General features: G+C 38.8%; 2 protein-coding genes across 2 annotated transcripts in view; one reads left to right on the forward strand and one right to left on the reverse strand.

Moving 5' to 3' along the window:
- Window positions 1–315: 315 nt before the first annotated feature.
- Window positions 316–3,548, forward strand: LOC139107318 (uncharacterized). The gene is made up of 9 exons (XM_070664837.1): window positions 316–683; window positions 1,088–1,148; window positions 1,215–1,370; window positions 1,453–1,683; window positions 1,745–2,050; window positions 2,143–2,247; window positions 2,329–2,486; window positions 2,616–3,018; window positions 3,200–3,548. Exons 1-9 carry the CDS (start codon window positions 579–581, stop codon window positions 3,421–3,423), a joined length of 1,749 nt encoding a protein of 582 aa, XP_070520938.1. The 5' UTR covers window positions 316–578; the 3' UTR covers window positions 3,424–3,548.
- A 97-nt stretch (window positions 3,549–3,645) lies between these two features.
- The window catches only part of Ret (Ret oncogene), a 39,133-nt gene continuing 21,732 nt past the window's right edge, over window positions 3,646–21,046 (reverse strand). Inside the window, exons 4-20 of the mRNA XM_070664836.1 lie at window positions 20,917–21,032; window positions 20,489–20,624; window positions 19,211–19,464; window positions 17,992–18,172; window positions 17,777–17,874; window positions 15,259–15,527; window positions 14,714–14,902; window positions 14,048–14,214; window positions 13,377–13,592; window positions 13,048–13,150; window positions 11,476–11,647; window positions 8,186–8,493; window positions 7,239–7,440; window positions 6,842–6,971; window positions 6,322–6,523; window positions 5,496–5,674; window positions 3,646–5,383 (exon numbers count right to left, since the gene is read on the reverse strand). Coding sequence (XP_070520937.1) covers window positions 4,977–5,383; window positions 5,496–5,674; window positions 6,322–6,523; window positions 6,842–6,971; window positions 7,239–7,440; window positions 8,186–8,493; window positions 11,476–11,647; window positions 13,048–13,150; window positions 13,377–13,592; window positions 14,048–14,214; window positions 14,714–14,902; window positions 15,259–15,527; window positions 17,777–17,874; window positions 17,992–18,172; window positions 19,211–19,464; window positions 20,489–20,624; window positions 20,917–21,032 — 3,329 coding nt within the window. The 3' untranslated portion in view covers window positions 3,646–4,976. The remainder of the gene's footprint in view (window positions 5,384–5,495; window positions 5,675–6,321; window positions 6,524–6,841; window positions 6,972–7,238; window positions 7,441–8,185; window positions 8,494–11,475; window positions 11,648–13,047; window positions 13,151–13,376; window positions 13,593–14,047; window positions 14,215–14,713; window positions 14,903–15,258; window positions 15,528–17,776; window positions 17,875–17,991; window positions 18,173–19,210; window positions 19,465–20,488; window positions 20,625–20,916; window positions 21,033–21,046) is intronic.

Here is a 21,046-nt window from a genome sequence, read left to right on the forward strand (position 1 = left end):
AATATAAGAAAAACGGTAATTTAATCATGCGCCCATAAATATGACAATTAAATTAAAAATAAATAAGCTGCCAAATCCGTCAATTCGGGGTTTTCGTGGCGTCGAGTATTCGAAGCCGTCCGAAAAGTATCAGTAAGTATCAGAAGTATAGATGGAGTAAGTTGGTGGCACGGCCACTTCCCGCCAATTTTCTAGCGACCATTACAAACTGGCGGGAACGGTGCTCGCTGGTGATTGACCCATATGGACCAATCGAGTAACAGAAAATTTTGTTAGTTTCAAGATAAATCGCTACGAGCCGCCACCGTTTTTATCTATTGTTTCTGAATCTGAAGTGACTTGACTACGACGTTCTGCTTCGGGACGGGATCACGTCAATCGCGTACAGTACAGTATTTTTGTGTCGTTTGACATAAACGGGCATGTGCCAGTCAGAGCACTGGCGTGATACCTGGCTGTCAAGCATCCGAATTGTTATTACTACGACTTCGTTATCCGAAGCTGACATGCCGAGGTCGGCGACATGCGCCTTTCACCGAATGTTTTGCATCGACTGAGCGAGCTATAATCCAGAAGAGATGCAAAAGACAATCGAGTTTCTCGGTTTCCTCGTCCTCGGCTTCTTCGCCGGATGCAACTCGGCTTCGGATTGTTATCCGAACTATTGTTTAGCAGAGAATCGGGTAGGAGCTATTTTACTTTAATCATATACAGGAAATATATTAAATTTATTAAAAATGTTCGTCAAGATAAATCTGAATCTAAATTAATTATATTCTGTCGTTAAAAAATAATCTGCGAATTATGAAATGTTTTTTATTCGACTTTCCTGAAAATTGCTATTTATATGCATATGATTAATGATGATTAGTTGATTCCAAGTAGATAGATAACGAGAATCGATAAGTAACAGAATGCTATTTTATGAATTATATAAGTTATTGATGATAAAAGCTGAAACAAAAGTTTATTTTTAACTCTGTGTCATTTAATTGGTACAATCTTTTTCTTCTCCATGAGGTAGACTATTATCACTATGCATGCAATTGCAGTTACAATAAATTAATTGTTTCTCTTTTTTTTTTAGAGTGATCTGATACCAAAACCAGGATTTGCATGTGTACTGACTACAGTACAGAGAGGGGAAGGTAAAAAGTAAAATTATTGCTTGGATAAAAAATAATTTTCAGATTAAATATTGATTGCCTTTCTAGGTTGTCAAAAGCTAAAGTTTGTGGAGCATGGGAGATCATCTAAACGAAGTAACACTGCCGTTTTTACATTACATGCATATGTAAAAGTTGTTGACCTCTTCAACAATACAAAGGCTACTGCATTCAACTTATCTATTTCAGATATCAGTTTCCATAGTAAGGGGACACCATTTGATAACACTCAATACATTCGTGTCTAATGTTTGTCATGTATTAATGAACTCTTTGTTGAAATCAGAGTTAGTTACACGATACCAGAACATTGTTGATGAGGACCAGAACGCATGCAGATACATAGAGTTATATGACACTGGCAACCGGACGGCGCCCAAAGACTTATACGTGTCATGTCCCTTCTCTGGGCCCAGATACGAGGGGTCCCCATATCGCTTGGAGTACCTCGCCACCGAATCGAATTATGTGTACAGTAGAAAATATGTATTCCACGTGCCCCAGCATCAGTTTATCCGTGAGTATCTCTGTTTATTTCCTGTTAAAAGCCTCTCTCACCGTCCGTGCGTTTTTTCCAGAGGATGGCATCAAGATTGCATCGTTCACGCCTTTCATATACATCGACGTGTCGGATGCATCAAGCCCGGCGCTCTACGTACAGCCTCTTCCGCCGTCGTACAACGTAACTTCGTACAAAGTGTGGCTGATCAACAACGACACGGAGTTGATCGCCACCACAGAGATCTTTGCGGACAAAGACGGCAGAAACATACGACATAACTTTTCCGCGGTGGATGGCGTTTATTACATCAAAGTCGCGGCCCTGCATCCCGAGTGCGGCGACCATGGATGCGCCAACAGCACGTCACCCTACGTGTACATAAGTAAATGCGATATTTAGTCTAAACTTTTATTTTCTTCTTCATTTTCGGGTTTTTACTTTATTTCAATGCTAATTACGTATTTTTTCTTACAGAGCACGCGTCTCATCGACTGCTGATTATGATAATCAGCTTAATATGGATACCACCTGTGGCAGTGTATGCACTATACCACGTATTCAAGTTGTACAGAAAGAGAAGTGAGAATTATATTCAAATTTGTTTTTTTTACCGAGAATACTCTTATAACTCGTCCTCTTTAATTAATTTTTTTTATGCAGTTTTAAAAAGAATGGCGAAAAGACCGAACTGTTTGCTGGTGTACTCGCCGACGCATCCGTCGCATGTGAACGTAATGGCCGAGCTAGCAAAGTATTTGCGATATTGCAGTATCAATGCCATGATCGACATGTTCGATATCACAGAAACTACTAGCAAAGTGAGTGATGAAATAAATAAACCCTAATAATATTTCTTTAATATTATTAAGATTGATTTATTCAATAATAAATGTCAACGGATACGTTATTCGGTAGTTCGACGAGATAATAGAATGACATGATTGCAGGATCCGGGACTTTGGTGTAATACCGCGTTTCAAACCGCGGATGTTGTGCTGGTCGTAACGTCCCCGCCGATGTCCGCGAAATCCGACGCGACAATCATTTATCGTAACGTCGACAACCACCTGTTGCGACTGCTGAAAGAAAATTATCCGCGAAGAAACAAGAGATATTTCGCGGTGCACCTGCCGTACTGCAAGTCGGATCATCTACCAGAGGAGGCGAGACTCTTTAAAAAGTTTTACATTCCCAAGGACCTTACAAAGCTCGTGAAGACGATTCACGGTATCGTGTTCTTAGGATTTTTTCCGTCGTCGAATCACGAACTGCTGGAAAATATCGAGTGCGCGACAATAAAAATATTCGAGGACGAAACTGCCAGCGTAACGAAGAATATTGACGAAACTGGTAAACGCTGTTATCAAAATCAATATTCGATTTTGTTGCCTTAGCAACACTTCGCAATCGCTTCATTTTTTTCCACGTATAACTTGATATCAGTCGTGATTAATTTTGCTTTTTTTTCTCGCACTCGACAGCACTGTTTTTATTTTAGTTTTATTTTATTAATGTTCTAAATTTTTTTCAGACGATTTGTTACCACCGATCATCGTACAAGAGACTAGAAAGTGCGATTCCGAGCGACCCATCAAAGGTAGATCTGTTACGCCGGATAACGATGTCATACCTCAGTCTTTCGCAACACGTATCGACGAACTTAATTTACTTGGTGAGATTGATGAAGAAAAATCCTTCGTCAGTAATTCCACTAGGAATGATTGCGAGTTTCGTATAGATAAGCTAAACTTGTGATTCTTTTTATATATAAATATATGTATAGTTTATAGAAGATTATTCTATTATCATTTTCTTACTGATTGATTTTATATGTAAACTACACTTGATTAAAATAAATAATAGATTTTTCATAAAATTTATAGAGCATTACAAGACGATATTCCATTTTAAAGCGTTTTTATATGTCTTTGTGATATACCGGTTACAAGAAAAATAATATGGCACAATATTAATCGGCTTGTAATGCACATACTCCACATCGCCGTTAACACCATGGAAAGTTTAAAAGAGACAGGAAAATATTGTGTAGCCCGTAAACATGTGCTAGTCAAAATCATACGCAGTTGTGATACAAAATTTTTGTAAGATAAACAACTAGGCTAATCGTGGGTGGAATGTTGTGTCTTATACGTAAATACAAAAGGGACGCTTCGTTCCTAGAGTGAGGTACGGCAAAACACAGTCTTTTTCGGATATGACGTCGCGCTAGTCAGAGCACACACGCGTCTCGTAAAAAAACACCTTTACGTTTTGATCACGTCAGTTCGGCCTACGTGCAATTTACTGCTTCGTTGTGTCGAACATACGCAAACCACAAAAGCTAGTGCGACAATAAAAAGTATCTCCTTACGAAGGGAAGCGTGACGATTAAGTTTCAAGTTAAATGGGGTGCCGTATAACTTCACAACCATGGATCTATCTATCAAGAAAGATTTGATGGAAGACCAAATCTGCAACTTCTCAAGCTTAAACAGTTTATCGCTCAGGTAAGATTTTATTTAAATTAACTGTGAAGACCGCGAATGTTTTTTTACATATTTGTATACTCTCACAAGTTGCATTTTTAACTGAAATGAAAAATTAACGGCTAGAAAATTATTTATGGACTTTAATTTGGAAAATTTGATGTTCTCAATGAGCAGCTACCATTAAAACTTCGTCACTAGTTGCATAGTGTGACGTATAGATGTTTTAATGCTGAAAATATAATAATCTTTCCGAAAAATCGCACGAATGATTATAATATTTAACTATTATTATTAATAATATTAAAAGCGGTTTCATCAGTGGCGATCGACATACAACCGTACGACTTTAAGTACATAAAACACGGCAAATAAATTATTGATTTATACTTGGTACAGCAATCGTTTTGCGCGATACAGTTTACCTCTAACATTCTACAGAATGTATCGGCCAAGAACTCCTGCGATACAGTTTAAATCGCGGCTTGTTCAACTCCACGGAGTAAAATTTGCTTTTACAAGTGCAAACTTTCATTCATCCAGCGCAGAGTCACGTCATTATCATTTCACGCAATTTCTTTTCATTCCACGCGAATCATTCGCTTAAAATTGCTCGCACATACTTCTATCACACTTCCTTGCTACATAAATATTCTTATCTTTCTCACATAATTTGCAATCAACAATTGCTCCCTCAGTTGCTATCTTTACTTTCTTTCCGACGTATGTTCGCCTCGAGACAACGAAAAATTCGTTGAAACACGGAAAGCTGACGCGTTTTCCGTTTAAGATTTTTCATGTGTCAACGTGAGATTACATCGATCAATTTGTCACGTTATTGTCGGTCGTGTTGTCATCCACGCTCCCAAATACCAAGAGATCTTCCGTCTCCGCCGATTTCTTCCCCTGCATATCAATATAGGACTGAGGTCGCTCGTTGGGAGGTGTTCTCAAATCGTTCTCGCTGTTACTGGCCACGCTGGTGTTTCTTAGTTTTATCGGGCTTTCGTAATGATTGACATTCAAGCTTGCGGTTCGCTCGTTAACGTAAGGTGACTTTACGGGCTCCTCAGGGAAGGACGCTATGGTCGGCTGCCAGAGCGCCTGTAATTTATCTACCTTGTCGCACTTAGTGACAGGCTCGGAAGACATCCGGCCAAGGTAGTTGACGGTGTCCGTTCTTAAAGTTCCGTTCGTACTCCCGTTGTCAACCTGATCGTTACCAGAACCTGTAAAAGATTTTACGGGACTTTTAACTTATTTAAAAATAATTAAATAATATTAATAACAAAAATTTATAAATGATATAAATAATATCTTGAATTAATTTATCGCACTTACCACTCGCATTGTCCAAGGCCGGTAGAGCCGCGAAATAGGCCTGATTGTGGACGGTTCGTGGATTAAGATCGAGATACTCGACGCCGTCCTCCAGCATGCGTTCCCAATGGCTCGTTAGTTCCTTGAACGATGGTCGCATGCCGGGCTCTTGATGCCAACAGGACACCATCAGCTTGTATCTGGAAAAAAGTATGAAATAATATATCTCCCGTTCTGCTTGCAATTGAATCGGGAACGCTTTCTCAGAAGCTGTAAAAGATAGGAAATGACTTTCGTCTTCCGTTTGCGCGACAGAAAAATGTACTTTTACGACGACTTTTACGACGAGCCGAAATAGTTAACCTATTTTACTTTAACTACTGGCACTTTTCCAACGCTTTTCCAAAAGCATCGGTTCGGTAATTCAATCGAAAAGACCGCGTGCACGTCACGCTCGAAGGCTTCAGTCACTTTTGCTTATTACTATCACTTCATACAACATATCATCGCATATCGTCGCATCATTAATTTAGTAATATGTACTGCATATGCACAGCACGTGTACTGAAGTTGACTTCGCAGGTCAGCGATCTAATCTTCAGAAGATGAATGTTTCACATGTGATATGAAGTCACGCTATTATAATCACGCACTCCTGTGATAATTACGCACGAGTCCCTCGTAATTATGAATATCGTGTAACTAACGGTTACACGCAGTTGTAAGCCCTTTGATTTTATCAGCCTTGATTAGTCGACTAAGCTACCTTTCAGATAGAACTCGATGAAAACTGAAATTTTGGAAAACCGTGCGGAGGACGGAGAGATCCGGTTACTTAAGCACTTACAATTGTTGCGAGCAATTAGGCGGTTTCTCCATGCGGTAGCCGGCCTTCAGCAGATTGTAGAGATTGTGCACGTCCACCCCGGGATACGGAGACGCTCCTAACGTGACCAGCTCCCACAGGAGAACGCCGAAGCTCCAAACGTCCGATTTGCTGGTGTACACATGGTCGGCCAGGGATTCAAGCGCCATCCATTTTACGGGTACTGTGGGTACAAGTCGTAAAACCGTTGAATAACGCGAGGTAACATTCGCGCGAGTCATTAAAGGTGTTTTTCCCGAGTCGAATCTGCCGAGAGAGTTACGGGCCAGATTACTCCGCGGTTGAATTAGGATCGTTAGTACTGAGCCGGCTAAAATATCGTCGGCACCTCGCGATATTGCATTTTCTACGAAATACTCTTTTCGTTTGGTAACTTCGATTTACCATTGTTCAAGATAATATCGTAACTTACGTGATATTTTAAGCGCAATCGGAAGTCAGCGAGCCTCGATATGGATTATTAATTAACGGATGATCTTACCTCGTCCTTTGCTTCGCTTTAAATACGCATCGTCTTCATATACGTCTCGCGTTAGACCGAAGTCCGAGATCTTGCAAACCTTGCCGGTTGCGAGCAAAACATTTCTCGCCGCGAGATCCCGATGCACCAACTGCAATGCGGAGGAAACTTTGATTAATTGCTAATGACTTGGCCGAGCGGACTTGAGACACCTCGCGACTTTCGTATTGCTTTCCAGAGAATTGCGATGGTCTTAAATTTCATTAACTGAGTTGCTAGGAAAATCAATTTGAATGCCAGAATTCTATTATCAATTTTCGGTCAACTATATCGTATATATTAAATATCTTTATAAGTTGTATAAATACTAAGTTTAAAATATAAATTCCAAATAATAAAATTTAAAATAATATCGTACCTTAATATCGGCCAGGTATGCCATCCCTTTACTTATTTGCCAGGCGAACGAGAGAATATCACGTGGCGTTACGGTATAGTTGAGTGCATTATCGTTGCATTGCGAATCCTCGCAGGCATTAATCGGCGAAGTGGAAAGTAGAGACGTCGGCACGAGTATCCTACTCTCAGACTCTAAGTGTCGGCTGCGCCTCAAATAGTTACTGAAATTTCGTATAATATTATTTTATAAAACACTAGACGTTATCCAGGAAATTGGCGTCCGATAAACCATCAATTCCCGAGAAGCTTGGATTGCCGGAATAGTGACGGATCTCGCGGCACGTGTAGTTCATCCGCGGAAAAATTTAATTATCGAGAGCAACTGGTATCGCTAAGGTTGTCGTCCCCCTAGCAGCGGCGGGCATTCCACGTGGCGGAATTCCGCATCGCGGTAAATTCCCGGAGTTATTTCCGCGTTTGTAAGTCGGCCGCGTTCGTTGCAATGCCGTTCATTTAACCGTGTATATAGAAGCATCGTTGGTGCAAATAGGAGGACAAAAGTGACTCGATGTTATCTCTCGATTATAACGAGACAATAAAAATACCAGTCTACGAATACCGAGTTTTAATATCTGAACGCTGAATAAAGAAGCAAGTTATTTCTTTTTAATTTTTTTTCACAATATAAATTTACAAGCTTGAGAAGTAACGGGAAACGTGGATGCAAAAAAAAAAATATTCAATTTGATCTTGGAGAAATGCGCGTTATTTATCATTCTGGGAAAGCCAGAACCATCTACACGTAAATTAAAGTCAAATTCGACGGGCGGGATGCACGAATCGCATTAATTCACTTCCAGCCGATATACCGAGACTTTTATCGATAAGGCCAGGAGCTCGTGAAACGGAAGGCTCATAAATAGCGTCAAGACAGCGGCAGGCGAATATATCAAGCCACCTACTTACCGTAAAGAGCCGTATTCGGCGAATTCGATGATGAGGTAGACGGGCGCGCCTGGTGGTGTCGTGCAGGCACCCAGTAATCGGATCACATTCGGATGCTGTGCTTCCTTCAGCAGCTGGTATTCGGACAACAGATCCGCCAATTCGGAGGCACACGCGTCCTCCTTCAAAGTTTTCACTGCGACGGTCGTGGAACCAGGCATTCCTCCGATGTTCGTGGCTTTCGCTCGCAAAACGCGGCCAAACTCACCCTCGCCCAGCACCTGCTCGATCTTCAGAAGCGATCGCGGAAATTCCCACTTCGGATCCGGCTGAAATTCCACGGAGCAACTCAGAGATTAGACATACCTACGATCAGTTTCATATTTTACTCCAAGTCTGCTCCAGTGAACAGATAAAGATCTTAATTTCTTTTCCCGTGACGCCGCGGAGGAACTTCATCGTCGGTGGACTAACATTTCGACGTTATCTTTAGATACTTAGCCTTGCTTTCTCGACCTATTATCATCTAATATATGTGACGTCAGTTCATTATTTTAATTTGGTTTTATTTTAATTTCTGTTCGTTTGGTTTGCGCGCGGAGAAATTCGGGACAAGATAAACGCGAAGGCGGGAGATCGACTACGTCGATTGATAAATCCTTTCGAGCTTGTTACGATAACAGCTCTACCTCTTCTAATCCAACGTTACACCTCGGTGGAACATGTTCCCGGGTTCGTGTCAGACGATATCTGTTCGGCGTTACTTCGCACGAGTTGTTCGGCAAGGACGCGGGCGGATACCCAATTAAACGACGACTCAAGAATGATAATAGGATCACGTAGCTAATGAGAAATATCGCCGCGAATTAGCAGCCCTTCCGAATTAATTTATTAACGTATTGCCAGTTGAGAATTTTGCTACTAGACCCCGGATTAGACGTGATTTATGTTAATTACGGAGATCAATCTTAATTAACAAACGTAATACGAATCGTTGACGATCACGATGTATACATATTACCTTATATGTATAAACCGCGCTGTTGGAAGATGTAATGATATATATTTTTCACACTTTATTCTGCGCGACGAGTCGCACAGAAGATTTTTCTCGCGACAGCATGATAAACCCTTTCCGGAATGGAACGTTATTCGATGCTTCAACGTATGAATTTCGTAGCGTGCCGATTTCGTATTATCCACGACGTATTCGAGGAATTTTTGTCGAAAAATTGCTAGGATTTTTTTTGTTGAAAGAACAAAAAGCTTACGAAGAACTCACTGTTACAAAATGGCACGGCTCTACTTTCGGACATTTAAATTTAACAATTAAAATCGAAATTGTTGGGTCGCGTTTGCCGTAAACAAGAAGCGAAGAAGGGCTCGCTGTGCGAGCGAGCAATTATCAGACGCTGCGTAAAATGTATTTTGAACGTATAAATTAATTATCATACTGAAGCGGATTATGTTGCGTCCGGATCAAAGAAACTTCATTACAGAATCACCACTCTATTCCAAAGCACGATGATGAAATTTGTATTTTCGACGCAAAAGTGCTGGCGATGAGCTCGCGTATGCGAGAGGGTTTACCTTGTAAACCTATTGTTCACTGAGCCGCACACGCCACGTTAGAGCCGATCCGACTTCGTTTCGCAACTTTATTGAATAAAAGTGACTTTATCTCGCCGGTGTCGTTTCAAGAACACGTCTCGCGAGAGAACAGAAATATCGTGAATTCTTTTCACCGACATTTCGTGGCTTTACTTGCCTTTTTTTTTTTTCTCTTCTGATATTTTTATCGTGTTCTTTCAGTCAGTTGTGAATACTTTAAACAGCGGCGTACCTCTGTATCCTTTTTTAATTTCTCCTTATTTAAGAAATAAAGAAGAAAGTTAATTAGATTTGTTCGACGGAATAAGAAAATTTATAATATAAAGTATTACTCCACAGTACAAAGTAAAACATTTTATTAAGGAGATCTCGACGATTTTCTGTGAAATATTTTGGCGACTCTCATAATCTCCTTTGTTAATTACGGCAAAACAATTTTAAGGATTATTCCGAGATGCGGGATAGGCAACGTCGAACTTTAATTTCGGCGTAATTCTCCCGGGACAAATACGAGCGGTGATAAAAAGTTTTCGCAATCAGGGGGATGAGTGTAGAACGTTAAATAAAATTCCTTTGCGTACTCCGTTTAAAGTAAATTAGTCTCTACGTGCCTAGAAGGATATTCACGATCGCAAAGAGAGAAGCGCGCGATTGCTTTCGAGATATTGAAAAGCAACGAAGAACAAAATGAGAGACCACTGGTTTTTTCTCTAAAAAAAAATATATATATAAAAAATCCTGATAGTTTTTTTCCTTCTTAATATAATGCAGGAATACTACGATCTCATGAAAAATATTTGAGTGTCTGCTAGAAGATACTTTTAAAGCTTTCAAAATTTTAGATTAAATCTGAAATTGGTGCGATTTAAATTTCTTATCGTCTCATCAGTAGTCAACTGGAGCGCGGTATCTCGCCAAGGGAATACAATATCTAGGAGCAATTCTCCAAAATTTACGCGTTTATTTTTGCGGAAATGCGTCTTCTGCGATTTAACGTGTTTCTAAGATACGAGCGATCACGAGTGAACAACGGCATTATTAAACAAATATCCCGGACGAACCTGAAGACTACGAAGCTTGACCGAGTTTCCGAGGCACGTTTAGATTCCGAGAACAAACCCTTTCGGAACCTCGCGCTTCTCCGTGCGGAAAGCAGGGAGCTTTACGCGCTTTAGCACGCTGCTTGCGGGATTACGCGAATGCACGCTACACGCGAGCACGCACGTACGACATATCACGTGCGGCAGGCGAACACATGGAGAAGCCCACGAACCGTGTTGCACAGTTGCAGACACATGCGGGGGGGAAAAAAAAAAGTAACTTTTACGATTTTTCTTCACGCAACGAAAACTCATTAATTTAATAAATAAAAGTGAGAGATTTATCCTTTTACGTTAAAAATATTTCTCACGTTAAAATAATAAGAAAGTTTTCGCAACTTCGCAGGCTCTATATCTTAGATAACGTCCATTTAAAAGTAGTATATTGAAGGGATCAAGATTGTTAATTTCAGCGAATTCGGTATTCACTGTTGTAAATGTGATAATTCTTCCAACGAAATTATGCAAACTTCACTTCAAGATATCTCAAGAATGAGATAAGCCTGTAATTTTCAGGTTTATCTCATTCTTATGCTAAATTTTTCCATTTCCGGCGGATGGTATCAGCAGGTATTCCGAATGAGGTGGAAGATTTCTTACCGGGCACGTCTTCGGTAACAATAGTTGATGATTCGCCGCCGTGAAAGTGTCTAGACCGATCAGGAGGCCATCACCACGATGGTCGATGTAGTCGGACGGCAAAATACCAATACCGTTTGCCGCATCGTCCACCCTGTGTTTGCATTCCCGTCGAGCGCCCTTCGCCGCCATCCTGGAATGCAGAGAATCGTGATGCGGAAGATGAGCTATGTTGGCTCATGAAGCCATTATAGTTTGCGGAGTGAAATGGAATAATTGGAGGCTTACCCGTGCAGTTATCGATTACGGCGGTGTAAATTATTTTAACTACCTCTACAATAATAATTATTAATTATATGATTGAATTACAGCGCGAGATAATGTGTATTTAATTTCTTTTCTTTTGTTTTAATCAAATCGTTTTAGGATGTGCTAATACAGCTTACGGGAAGTTAAAGTCTATTGTGGTCACTATAGTTATTCTGAGAGATAAATTCTGGTAGACATTGACCTAAATTTGAAAGTTTAGATAGCTTGCAGGCTTGCGAGTTTAAATTGCATGTACAAGGTGTGCCAGCATGCGTAACATATCACGTCAATTTAATAGAAATTTATTTGACAAAAGTTGAAAGTTAAATTTTTGGACGTATCTAGCTTTAGTACTTTTAATTTAAATGTGTAATAAAAAAATTGATGGAAACGTGCACTGACATAAAATAAGCAACTAAAATATACGTAAAAATTTATTTATAAAATACAAGTGTAGATAACCGATTGCAAGCACGAATGTAAAAAAAAAGAAAAAAATTCTATCGCAACGTGCATATCATTGAAACTTTCCTAATTCCGTTCCCTGCGAAAAACTTTCCCGTTCGACTTCTGGACAAGTTAAACAAATATATTCTTTCTGTTGAAAAATTCTCCCGATTTATATTCTTACAATGAATTCTTTGATGTGTGATAAAAAGTTATAAAATTTAAAAATATATTTAGCTTTGTTATGTAATATAAAAAAAAATGATGAATCACAAATTTTATAACGGGATTGAGACTTTAAACGATAAATTTATCTTGCAAATTAACAATCAAAATTTTATGAATATGTTATTAATTCCTACTATCTGCACATTGTTTCTAGGAAAATAAATGTGTTTTAGGAAAAATCTGACATTTTGTGCTTCGGTATTAATAAATGTGCATTAATCTTCACAATTTTACATTCGTTTTCATATCTGCGATTTTTTATTCTTTTGAAAGTCCAAGATTTTAAATAAATCATGTCCAAATCCCGGTTACTACAAGCTTTGCAACGCCCTTAATTCCTTAAACATAAGATTCAAGCCGATAAGCTCTGTGCAAGCCACTGGTCCAGAAGCGATTTACCAAATCCTTTTAAGACTCATGCGGACGAAAAGACTTCTAATAAGATATTGTCACGTTCTACCATCTTACAATTTATCTTGACAATTAAAACACTTTTTTTTTTACAAGATTATATTTTAAATATAAAATTAATTTAATCTCTCATGCATAAAAAAGCTTGTTGAAAATTATGTGCTTGTGAAGAAAAACTTCTGCTTCTTGGTTTCTTACCTATATCTCCACATAACGAACGACCCCACAATTACGATCAGCACAAACAGACTAGCTCCAATGACACCCATCATGCATGCAGGGCCGCACGGTCCGATGGACGCTGTAGAAGCGTAAAGAATAAAGGTTAATGCTGCTTAGATAGAAAAATAGGTCATTGAATATAAAATCACAATATTTAGAGAAAAAAAATTCATATGTTTTTGTCGAACAAAAGCGTAAGGCTGGATTTACTCGAAATATCGGACTTTTTTTCGGTTTAATTTAATACTGCCTTTTAAATGATTTTTATAGGGAAGAAAATGCCGAAAAAGATGCGATTGACCAACCTTTGCGCGCGCCTGATACGACAACCTCGTTTCCCCTATCACGTAATTTTCCGGTGCCCAGTCGTTCCTCCCTTGTCGTCCCAGACATGTTATTTCCTTGTTGGAAATAGGAGTTGACCCCACAGGTGCATTGCAGTACGTCGTTGCAGGTGCAAGGGTTCAGACCGCTCTTTATGCCGCGGCCGTTGCTGTTCATGTGAGCGAAAAGACCGTCAGCTAAAAACGCGAATACAACCACTCTCAGATCGATCGAGTGCCTCTCGAGGACAAGTATAGTAATCTTTCTTCAATAGAACCTTAAAGCTCTTTCAACGAGATACTATTGCGACAAGGCGAGATCCTTTTAAATGGAAAATTTTTGAATGAGAAAATCCGAAAGTATCTATGTCAAGACTGAAAGTCTGAATTCTGAATTCATATAACTTATTATTTTTTTATATGTTAAGAATTTTTAATATAATTTTTTTAAATATTAAAAAGTTTTAAGGATCTTTTAAAAAATTATTTTCTTTTAAAATACTTTGATTGTAAATGATTTGTTATTCGATCATATATCTTTCACAATATGATGATAAAGGCAATCTTCATGCGACGATGTAGTGACATTTTAACATGTGGCTAGTTTTACTACATTAATCTGATCGACGAAACAAACAATACATGCGACTCACATTCGATGGTGCAGTCTTGCGGACATATATGCGGCACGTTGCGCTCCAGTTCATCGCATTCGTTGTCCGGACAATACGACAGATTCGGAGAACAAGTGGAATAATATTTCGTCATTTGAGTAGTGTTGCTGCTCCTCCAAACGCATTGGCCGATGAAACTGCCATTGCTACAAACAAATTTATTATTAAAATCTTCTTATCATTTTACATAATATATTTTACTTTATCGGATCAGAAAACAATAATCGTTAAAAGAAATACAGAAAGCGAGTCAAGTAAAACCTAATGGAAGAGCTATAAACTTGGACGCGCTACCATCCGAAATAGTCGTTACGATAAAATTGCGCCTCGTGGCAACGTGACGTTCTTCCGGGAAAAGAAAGTAATGACCCAGTCTTCTGTTTATTTCATTATAGAAAATCACCGTCAATTTCGAGACACAATGATAGTCCATGTCCGATATCAAATGGATTTGCTTTGTATGAGGGCTCGTTCGATCGACAGTATTTTTCAAACAATGGCTTCTATATGTATGACACGAGAATTTGCTAGTTTGACCTAAATGCGCTTCCACATTTTTCGTCAAGCGATATGAAATTTTTTTAAAGATTTTTTACAAAATAAAATAAAGTCGAAAAATATAATACGAGATAATAGATAACGTACCTAAAGATTCCACTGCCGATTCCGCAAGACCGCTCGCATCCCTCGCGCGTTTTTGCATTTGCACACGAGTGCATCTTCTCTTCTGCCGATTGTCCGCATGTAACAATCTTCGATTGTGACACGTTGACCAAATTCACTCGTATTTTAATCATACCAGTATCATTTGCTCTAGTCCATCTTAATTTCAGTCTAAAAACAAATATATTCATAAATATATTTGTATGTAATATAAATGTAATATCAGTTATTTATATTCTATCACGCAAAAAATAATTACGTCATATTCGCCTCGATCAGCGTCTAGATAATTGAATTCATTTGAAGGATACAGCACGGTTTTTATCGCATAATTACTATAACTTTTATAAATATAGGAAATCGATCGACAAAAGATATTATAATCACATTAATGCTTCATAGATCAGAAACATCTACTCTACGATGCTAATAACATTTCGCTCTTCCTGTACAGGAATGGCAAGCTCGCTACTGGAAATAGTTCATTCTTGAGCGACATTACATCATTTGCTGGGACACAGACTTACTGAACAACGTTGGGCTCGGATCGTAGCTTAGTTTCATTGGACACATAAACGATGCCTTCTCGCTGGGTGACGTTGAAAGCACTTGAGCCGTTCAGAGCGAAAATTATTGAAGGATGCGGCTTCACAGTGGGTTTCGCTACGCGTAGATATCTGGGCGAAATCCGGGCTATCCTCACGTTCGATAGATACGAGAACGTTGCGACATTTGATGGCGTTACCGTTGTCAAAGCTTGATGCACCGGCCCCGAAAAAGTTATACTGATATTCACCTAAATAAAAGAAAATGTGATATAAAATATTTTTAACATATTACATTTATTATTAAGCGATTAACTGTCACGCAAAAAAAAATTGGGAAGATTTGCCACCGGAAAAGATCTCGAAAGGGACTCATGTGATATCTCACCACAAAGAATCGATTAAAGACCACCGCAGGTGCAACCACTACGTGACGCTTTTTATTAGAATTTATCGTCCACTTCTTGGTATACTCATGGAACGATTACAGTGGGAAAAGTTCTCTTGGTACTTAAACGCGCGTACCAATCTTTCCTCAAACGACGGGTAAGAACTGCGGATAAACCTTCGCATTTCGTTTGTAGCAAAAAAAAAAAATTCTTAATACCAAGTTACGTCTTTTTATTTTAATAATGTCGAGAAGCGCGTTATGATTTTTCACTTAAGAAGAAGTAAGTGAAACAGAAAGTTCCTGCTATTTCTAACGCGGATTTAATGAGTGTGATTTGCAGAATTGCGTTTCCATGGCTGAAGATCAGCATTCGGCTACTAGTTAAAGTATTGCGTTTCGCGTAGAAAGATGCGTTTACTCGAGGGGATACTTCAGACACAGCCTGATTTAAAGGTCGTGGGATATATATCAAGAGGAGGTCGTCGAGGTCGTTCGGATATCGGCGTCAAGATTTATTTTCTCGCGTGGTTTCAATTTAAGCAGCTAGCTGAGCGCGGCGCGGATGATATAGGGTATCCATTAAAGGTGTACGACGAGCGGCTCGAATTAGAACGAATGCCATGCGATTATTATCGCTTTCGCACACCGCTCTACAATTATTACCCTCTTTTCAATTGCATTGAATGATTAAACATTCCGTTCATGAAACGATGGACACGAAATATTTGGAGCTTCCATTCTATATACGCGGAACAATGCATTTATTCGTGCGTGCGTTGCGCTTTCTGTTGCAATTCACGAAACCTCTTTGCGGATTTCATCATATCGAGCGTCCAATCAAATTATCTCGACCAAACAAATGTTATTTTTTTTTTGTTTTCGACGAAGGAAAAATTTTCGGAAGGACCGTTTATTTGTTTGTCAGGAAAAAGCATCGAGATCCGCGTTAACGACAATAGCATTACTCGTAACGAAGCTCCGGCAATAAGTGACTGACTCCCACACACCAATTTCAGATGGCGGTATTTAATCCACGATTAGCCGCCTCCGTGGAATCAATGCCGCGCCCAAGGAACCTCTAACAAGGCGAGATTTCACCACCTAATTGTTTAATGGCCCCAGTGAAGCGAGGATTACGGATGCAAGGTGCACGACTAATGGCTATTAATGAATCCTTATCTTTCGACTTCCTCGATACAAATTCGGATCGATGTCTCGTCACGCCGATCGGAAGTGGGTTCGACGTGAGGAAGTTCACATCTGGTCGTAAAGAACGTTTGCATTTATAAAAATGCAATTGCTTCTAAGAGAGTGTATTCGAATTAATTCGTCTCGCTGCGCCGACCAAACTTCGGCAATTCCCGTGATTATGAGAAAGATTTGTACTTGCCGCAAATGGATGGAAATAATTTCTCGTAGATGAAAGTTCCACGTTTCATGTACAGCGATCGTAGATCTAACTTTGAGATATCACGGGCGTCTTGATCTTTCCCGTATATTAAACCAGGCTCTTCGCGAGTTATGAGATCAGTACGGTGCACTTTCGCCTAGAGTTTTGCCGGTTCACGAATGACATATGGTGGTGAGATATCGGGGGACTTCTCTGCCGATATCGTAAAATTTATTGGCGCGAACTTTTTTAATCGAACAACAGATTCCCAGCGCGGCACGCTGCGCACCGTAGCTCTTCGTTTATTTCAACGAATTGCCAGTGTATTACGACGAAAAGCTCGGATTTGACTTTATGATACAGCAGCCAATTTTCGACAAGTTTCAAGTACTTTTTTTTTTTATTTTAAAGAATTAACTTTGTTAGCATTGAGAATTAAATTTTTTAGCTCTTTGAACTAACGATTTAAACGCACACAAAAGCGTAAAGTAAAAAATAGTTTTAGGCCTCAAAATACTATAGGATCAGAAGCAGAGCACTTTAGAGTGTTCTTTAAAGTGCATTCGAGAAAGTTAAGAAACTAGGCTTTTACTCTACTATACGCTTGAAATCAGCTCTTAAGTTACTTAGCCACTGTCCTTTGACACATTGCAAATGGAGCGAATGTTTCAAGTAGTTTGCCAACGAGTGTCAGCGACGTAGAATCGATATTGACTCACCGAATTCCCCCCATGTCCTGCGAGAAGCGACTCATCCGTGACCTGAAGGACCACGTGATACGGAGATTTCGGCAACAACGTCTTCTTAGTGTAAATATCTAGAAAACACGCAAGACGAGTTTTTAATTACGAGTGTGAATGATATTAGCAGGCATTTGTCAAATGTAAATGACGTACGAAATGAAACAGAAATGAGAACTGAGCTTGGTACTCACTGGGAAAAATTCCGGTGGAAGGCGCTTGATCCGGACGCGTGGGATGTTCGATTGGCAGAATGGTGTAAACCATTTTCAACGCATTGGCGGTATCACCAAGCAAGCGAACATTATATTGATTGCTAGTCACCTCGTCTGCATCCTTTAATACCAAAGCGTTTTCATCCACCAATCTTGAATTCTATAACATACATTTTTTTTTTAATAATTTTTCATGCAATAATTAAATATATTATAATAAATTTAATTGTATTTTTCTTAATGTAATTAGTTTCTACAATCTTCAACAGCAGATTGCGTCGGTAATCATTTCAAGTATTTTCATTGCACTTAGCAAAATAACGTAGGATTTCGAGGTTTAATCGATTGAACTTCGCTCATTAAAGTCTTTAAAGTAGATTTTCAATAGAAAATCCTCAGGTGTTTCAGTATTCGAACGAAACAATTGCTTTTTTCACATAGAAGTGAAATGAACAATAAAAGGTAACTGTTGAATGAAAGACAGAAGATGTTTACAGAGGACTACGAAAAGTGGAAAAGGGAAAAGAGGATTTGACGTGTTGGAGAAAGGCATCCCAAGAGAGGTTTAATCAGAATCAATCCCAGGAGCTATTCCTCTCTCGTCATAGTATATACTTTTTCATTCTCGCACGTCTTTTGTGATACTCATCGCACTTGGCATTTCCTTTTTATTATGCACGTCGCGTTGAAAACAACGCGGTAATTACGCGAACAATGAGCGCTTGATTAATTCTCGTTTCCGACGTGATGATGTCGTGGTTGAAAAACGCTGAAAATCGTTCCTTGAAATTTGCCAAATAAATGTTCCCGAGTATTGAACATATTCGTAGAAAAGACAAGAGCGATTGAAATTATTCACGCAAACAGATAATTTCTTATTTGATAATTTTGATTAATATTTAATTTTTACATTTATTTAAGATAAATTAGTTACTTAAAATTTAATTTAATAACAATTTAATTGTTTTTTAAATAAATAAAAAGATGAATTATCAGGCTCATAAAATTAAATTAGAATTCAGACATAAACCGGGCGGGATTTCGGTATATATCAGCGGCGCCCTTATGCTCTGATAACGATAAATCTGTGACTTCCTTAATACCCAGAAGTTAATTGGTTCTAAGCTACTCGAACAATCGCGGCAAGTGCTAATTTAGAACGCTGGCTTGATTTCGCTCTTTGATACCGTGAAGTTACCTTAGAGAAATCCTCGAGTGTTATAGCGATGGAAGTTTTGCCTTGCACCATAGGAGGATTGTCGTCTTCATCCAGGACGTCGATGGTGAGAACGTTCGTTTGCACGTGCTGCATGCCGGTCTTTTCTTCCCAAACGATACACCTCACTTCAATCTTGACATGGGGCCCAGGTCCTCCGGGAGGTCCGATAACATCTCGGTCTAAGGATTCGTTCGCAAATAATTTACCGTCGACTACGTAAAAGTAGTCTGTTCCTGAAAGACGAGAATAAAATTTATCTCAAAGTTTCCATAACGACACGCTTTCAGTCCAATATCAAATACAGTATAATGTGTACGTTCTAAAGTAGACTGTTATAGTCAGACTTATGTCGTTAGCATAAATTAACATAATCGAAGAGGTTCCGAGAAACTTCCGTGGTGCAAGCTCTAAATTTATCAGACGCGAATATAATAAAAACATTTATATTTATAAATTATATATAATTTTAACCAATTTTTAATTAGTACTGTAATGTAAGTTATACGTATGTACAAATATATACTTATATAAATGTGTTACGTAAAAGTTGAATGTTCATGTCCTGCTATTGTCAAATTAAACTTTCTGTCCCAAATAATTCGCATTTGAAATATGGCGCTTGCAACATTTTCCCCGTAACCACTTCTATTGTATTCAGAGGTCGAAAAATAAAATTTAAACTGTCGGGAGAGATTCGTGGTTTGATATATGGTTCGCGCATACAAAGGGAGCCACAGGTTTCTGCTGTTACGTATTATATCACTGTAATAGTAACGACGTCTTCAGCGAATTTTAATGACGATAGTTTTGCATTGATCCGACGGTAGCTTTAGCGTCACGCGCTGCCACGAACATTTGTGGCAAGATTTATTCGCATTTTACGTTGAATGACTCCAATCAATCACCGTTTCGGGTTTCCCAGCTCTGTCAGTGAAAAATGCTCGATCTTTGATGGAGGATTTATCTCTCGTAAATATGAACTTGACGGTTCAACGAAGATTGCTAGTAGGACCATACAATTTACCGAGGACACTTCAACTGAAGGAGATAAAAATTTCAAGCGCGAGGAGAGAGTTTTGAATTTTACATCAAATACCTAGAAACTAAAAATTTGTAGATAAATTAATATAAAAAGTTTAAAACATTTTTGTCCGTAAATAAAATGACCGAATTGACCGAGCCGACTTTGGAATTGTACGAGATTGAATTTGGAAAGATTGAAACTGAAAGAATTGAGATCTCACTGAAGATACTTGCCATTCAATAATTCATATCCGGTGACGCGAAATTTGGGACACACGTAGCTGTATGCCTCCGGGCCAAACATGCCAATCATGGTGATCGGTTGATTCTCGTAAATCTTGTATCTCGACGTGTTCCAGAAGCACATGTCCTATAACGTTAGGAACTTCGTGGACTAACGCTTTCAATAAAATATATCTCGACGTTTTAACCCGTTAACAGTCATTTATCTTCTTGTATCGCTACCGAGTTAAATCCAACAAATGTCTACGACTAGATTTACGTTTTTATATTTACCATGGACCACTTTTTTTTATTATTTATGCATTAATATATATTCAACTGAATATTGTGAAGTTAATGGGTTAAATGGGTCACTCGCACAAATATTTACAAAAGAGGAAAAAAAAAAAAGAAAATAGGAATTTATCACGACAGTTTACCTGCACAAAATCTCTACAATTGATTGTTTTTCCTGTCACAGGCACTGGTTGCAATTTTATTTCCAGCACCGCCTCGCCAATATTTTTTTCCGTTGCTTTAATAATCACATTGAGACCTTGTAACAAAAAT

Source organism: Cardiocondyla obscurior, linkage group LG12 (assembly GCF_019399895.1).
Source record: "Cardiocondyla obscurior isolate alpha-2009 linkage group LG12, Cobs3.1, whole genome shotgun sequence".
NCBI classification, from domain to species: domain Eukaryota; kingdom Metazoa; phylum Arthropoda; class Insecta; order Hymenoptera; family Formicidae; genus Cardiocondyla; species Cardiocondyla obscurior.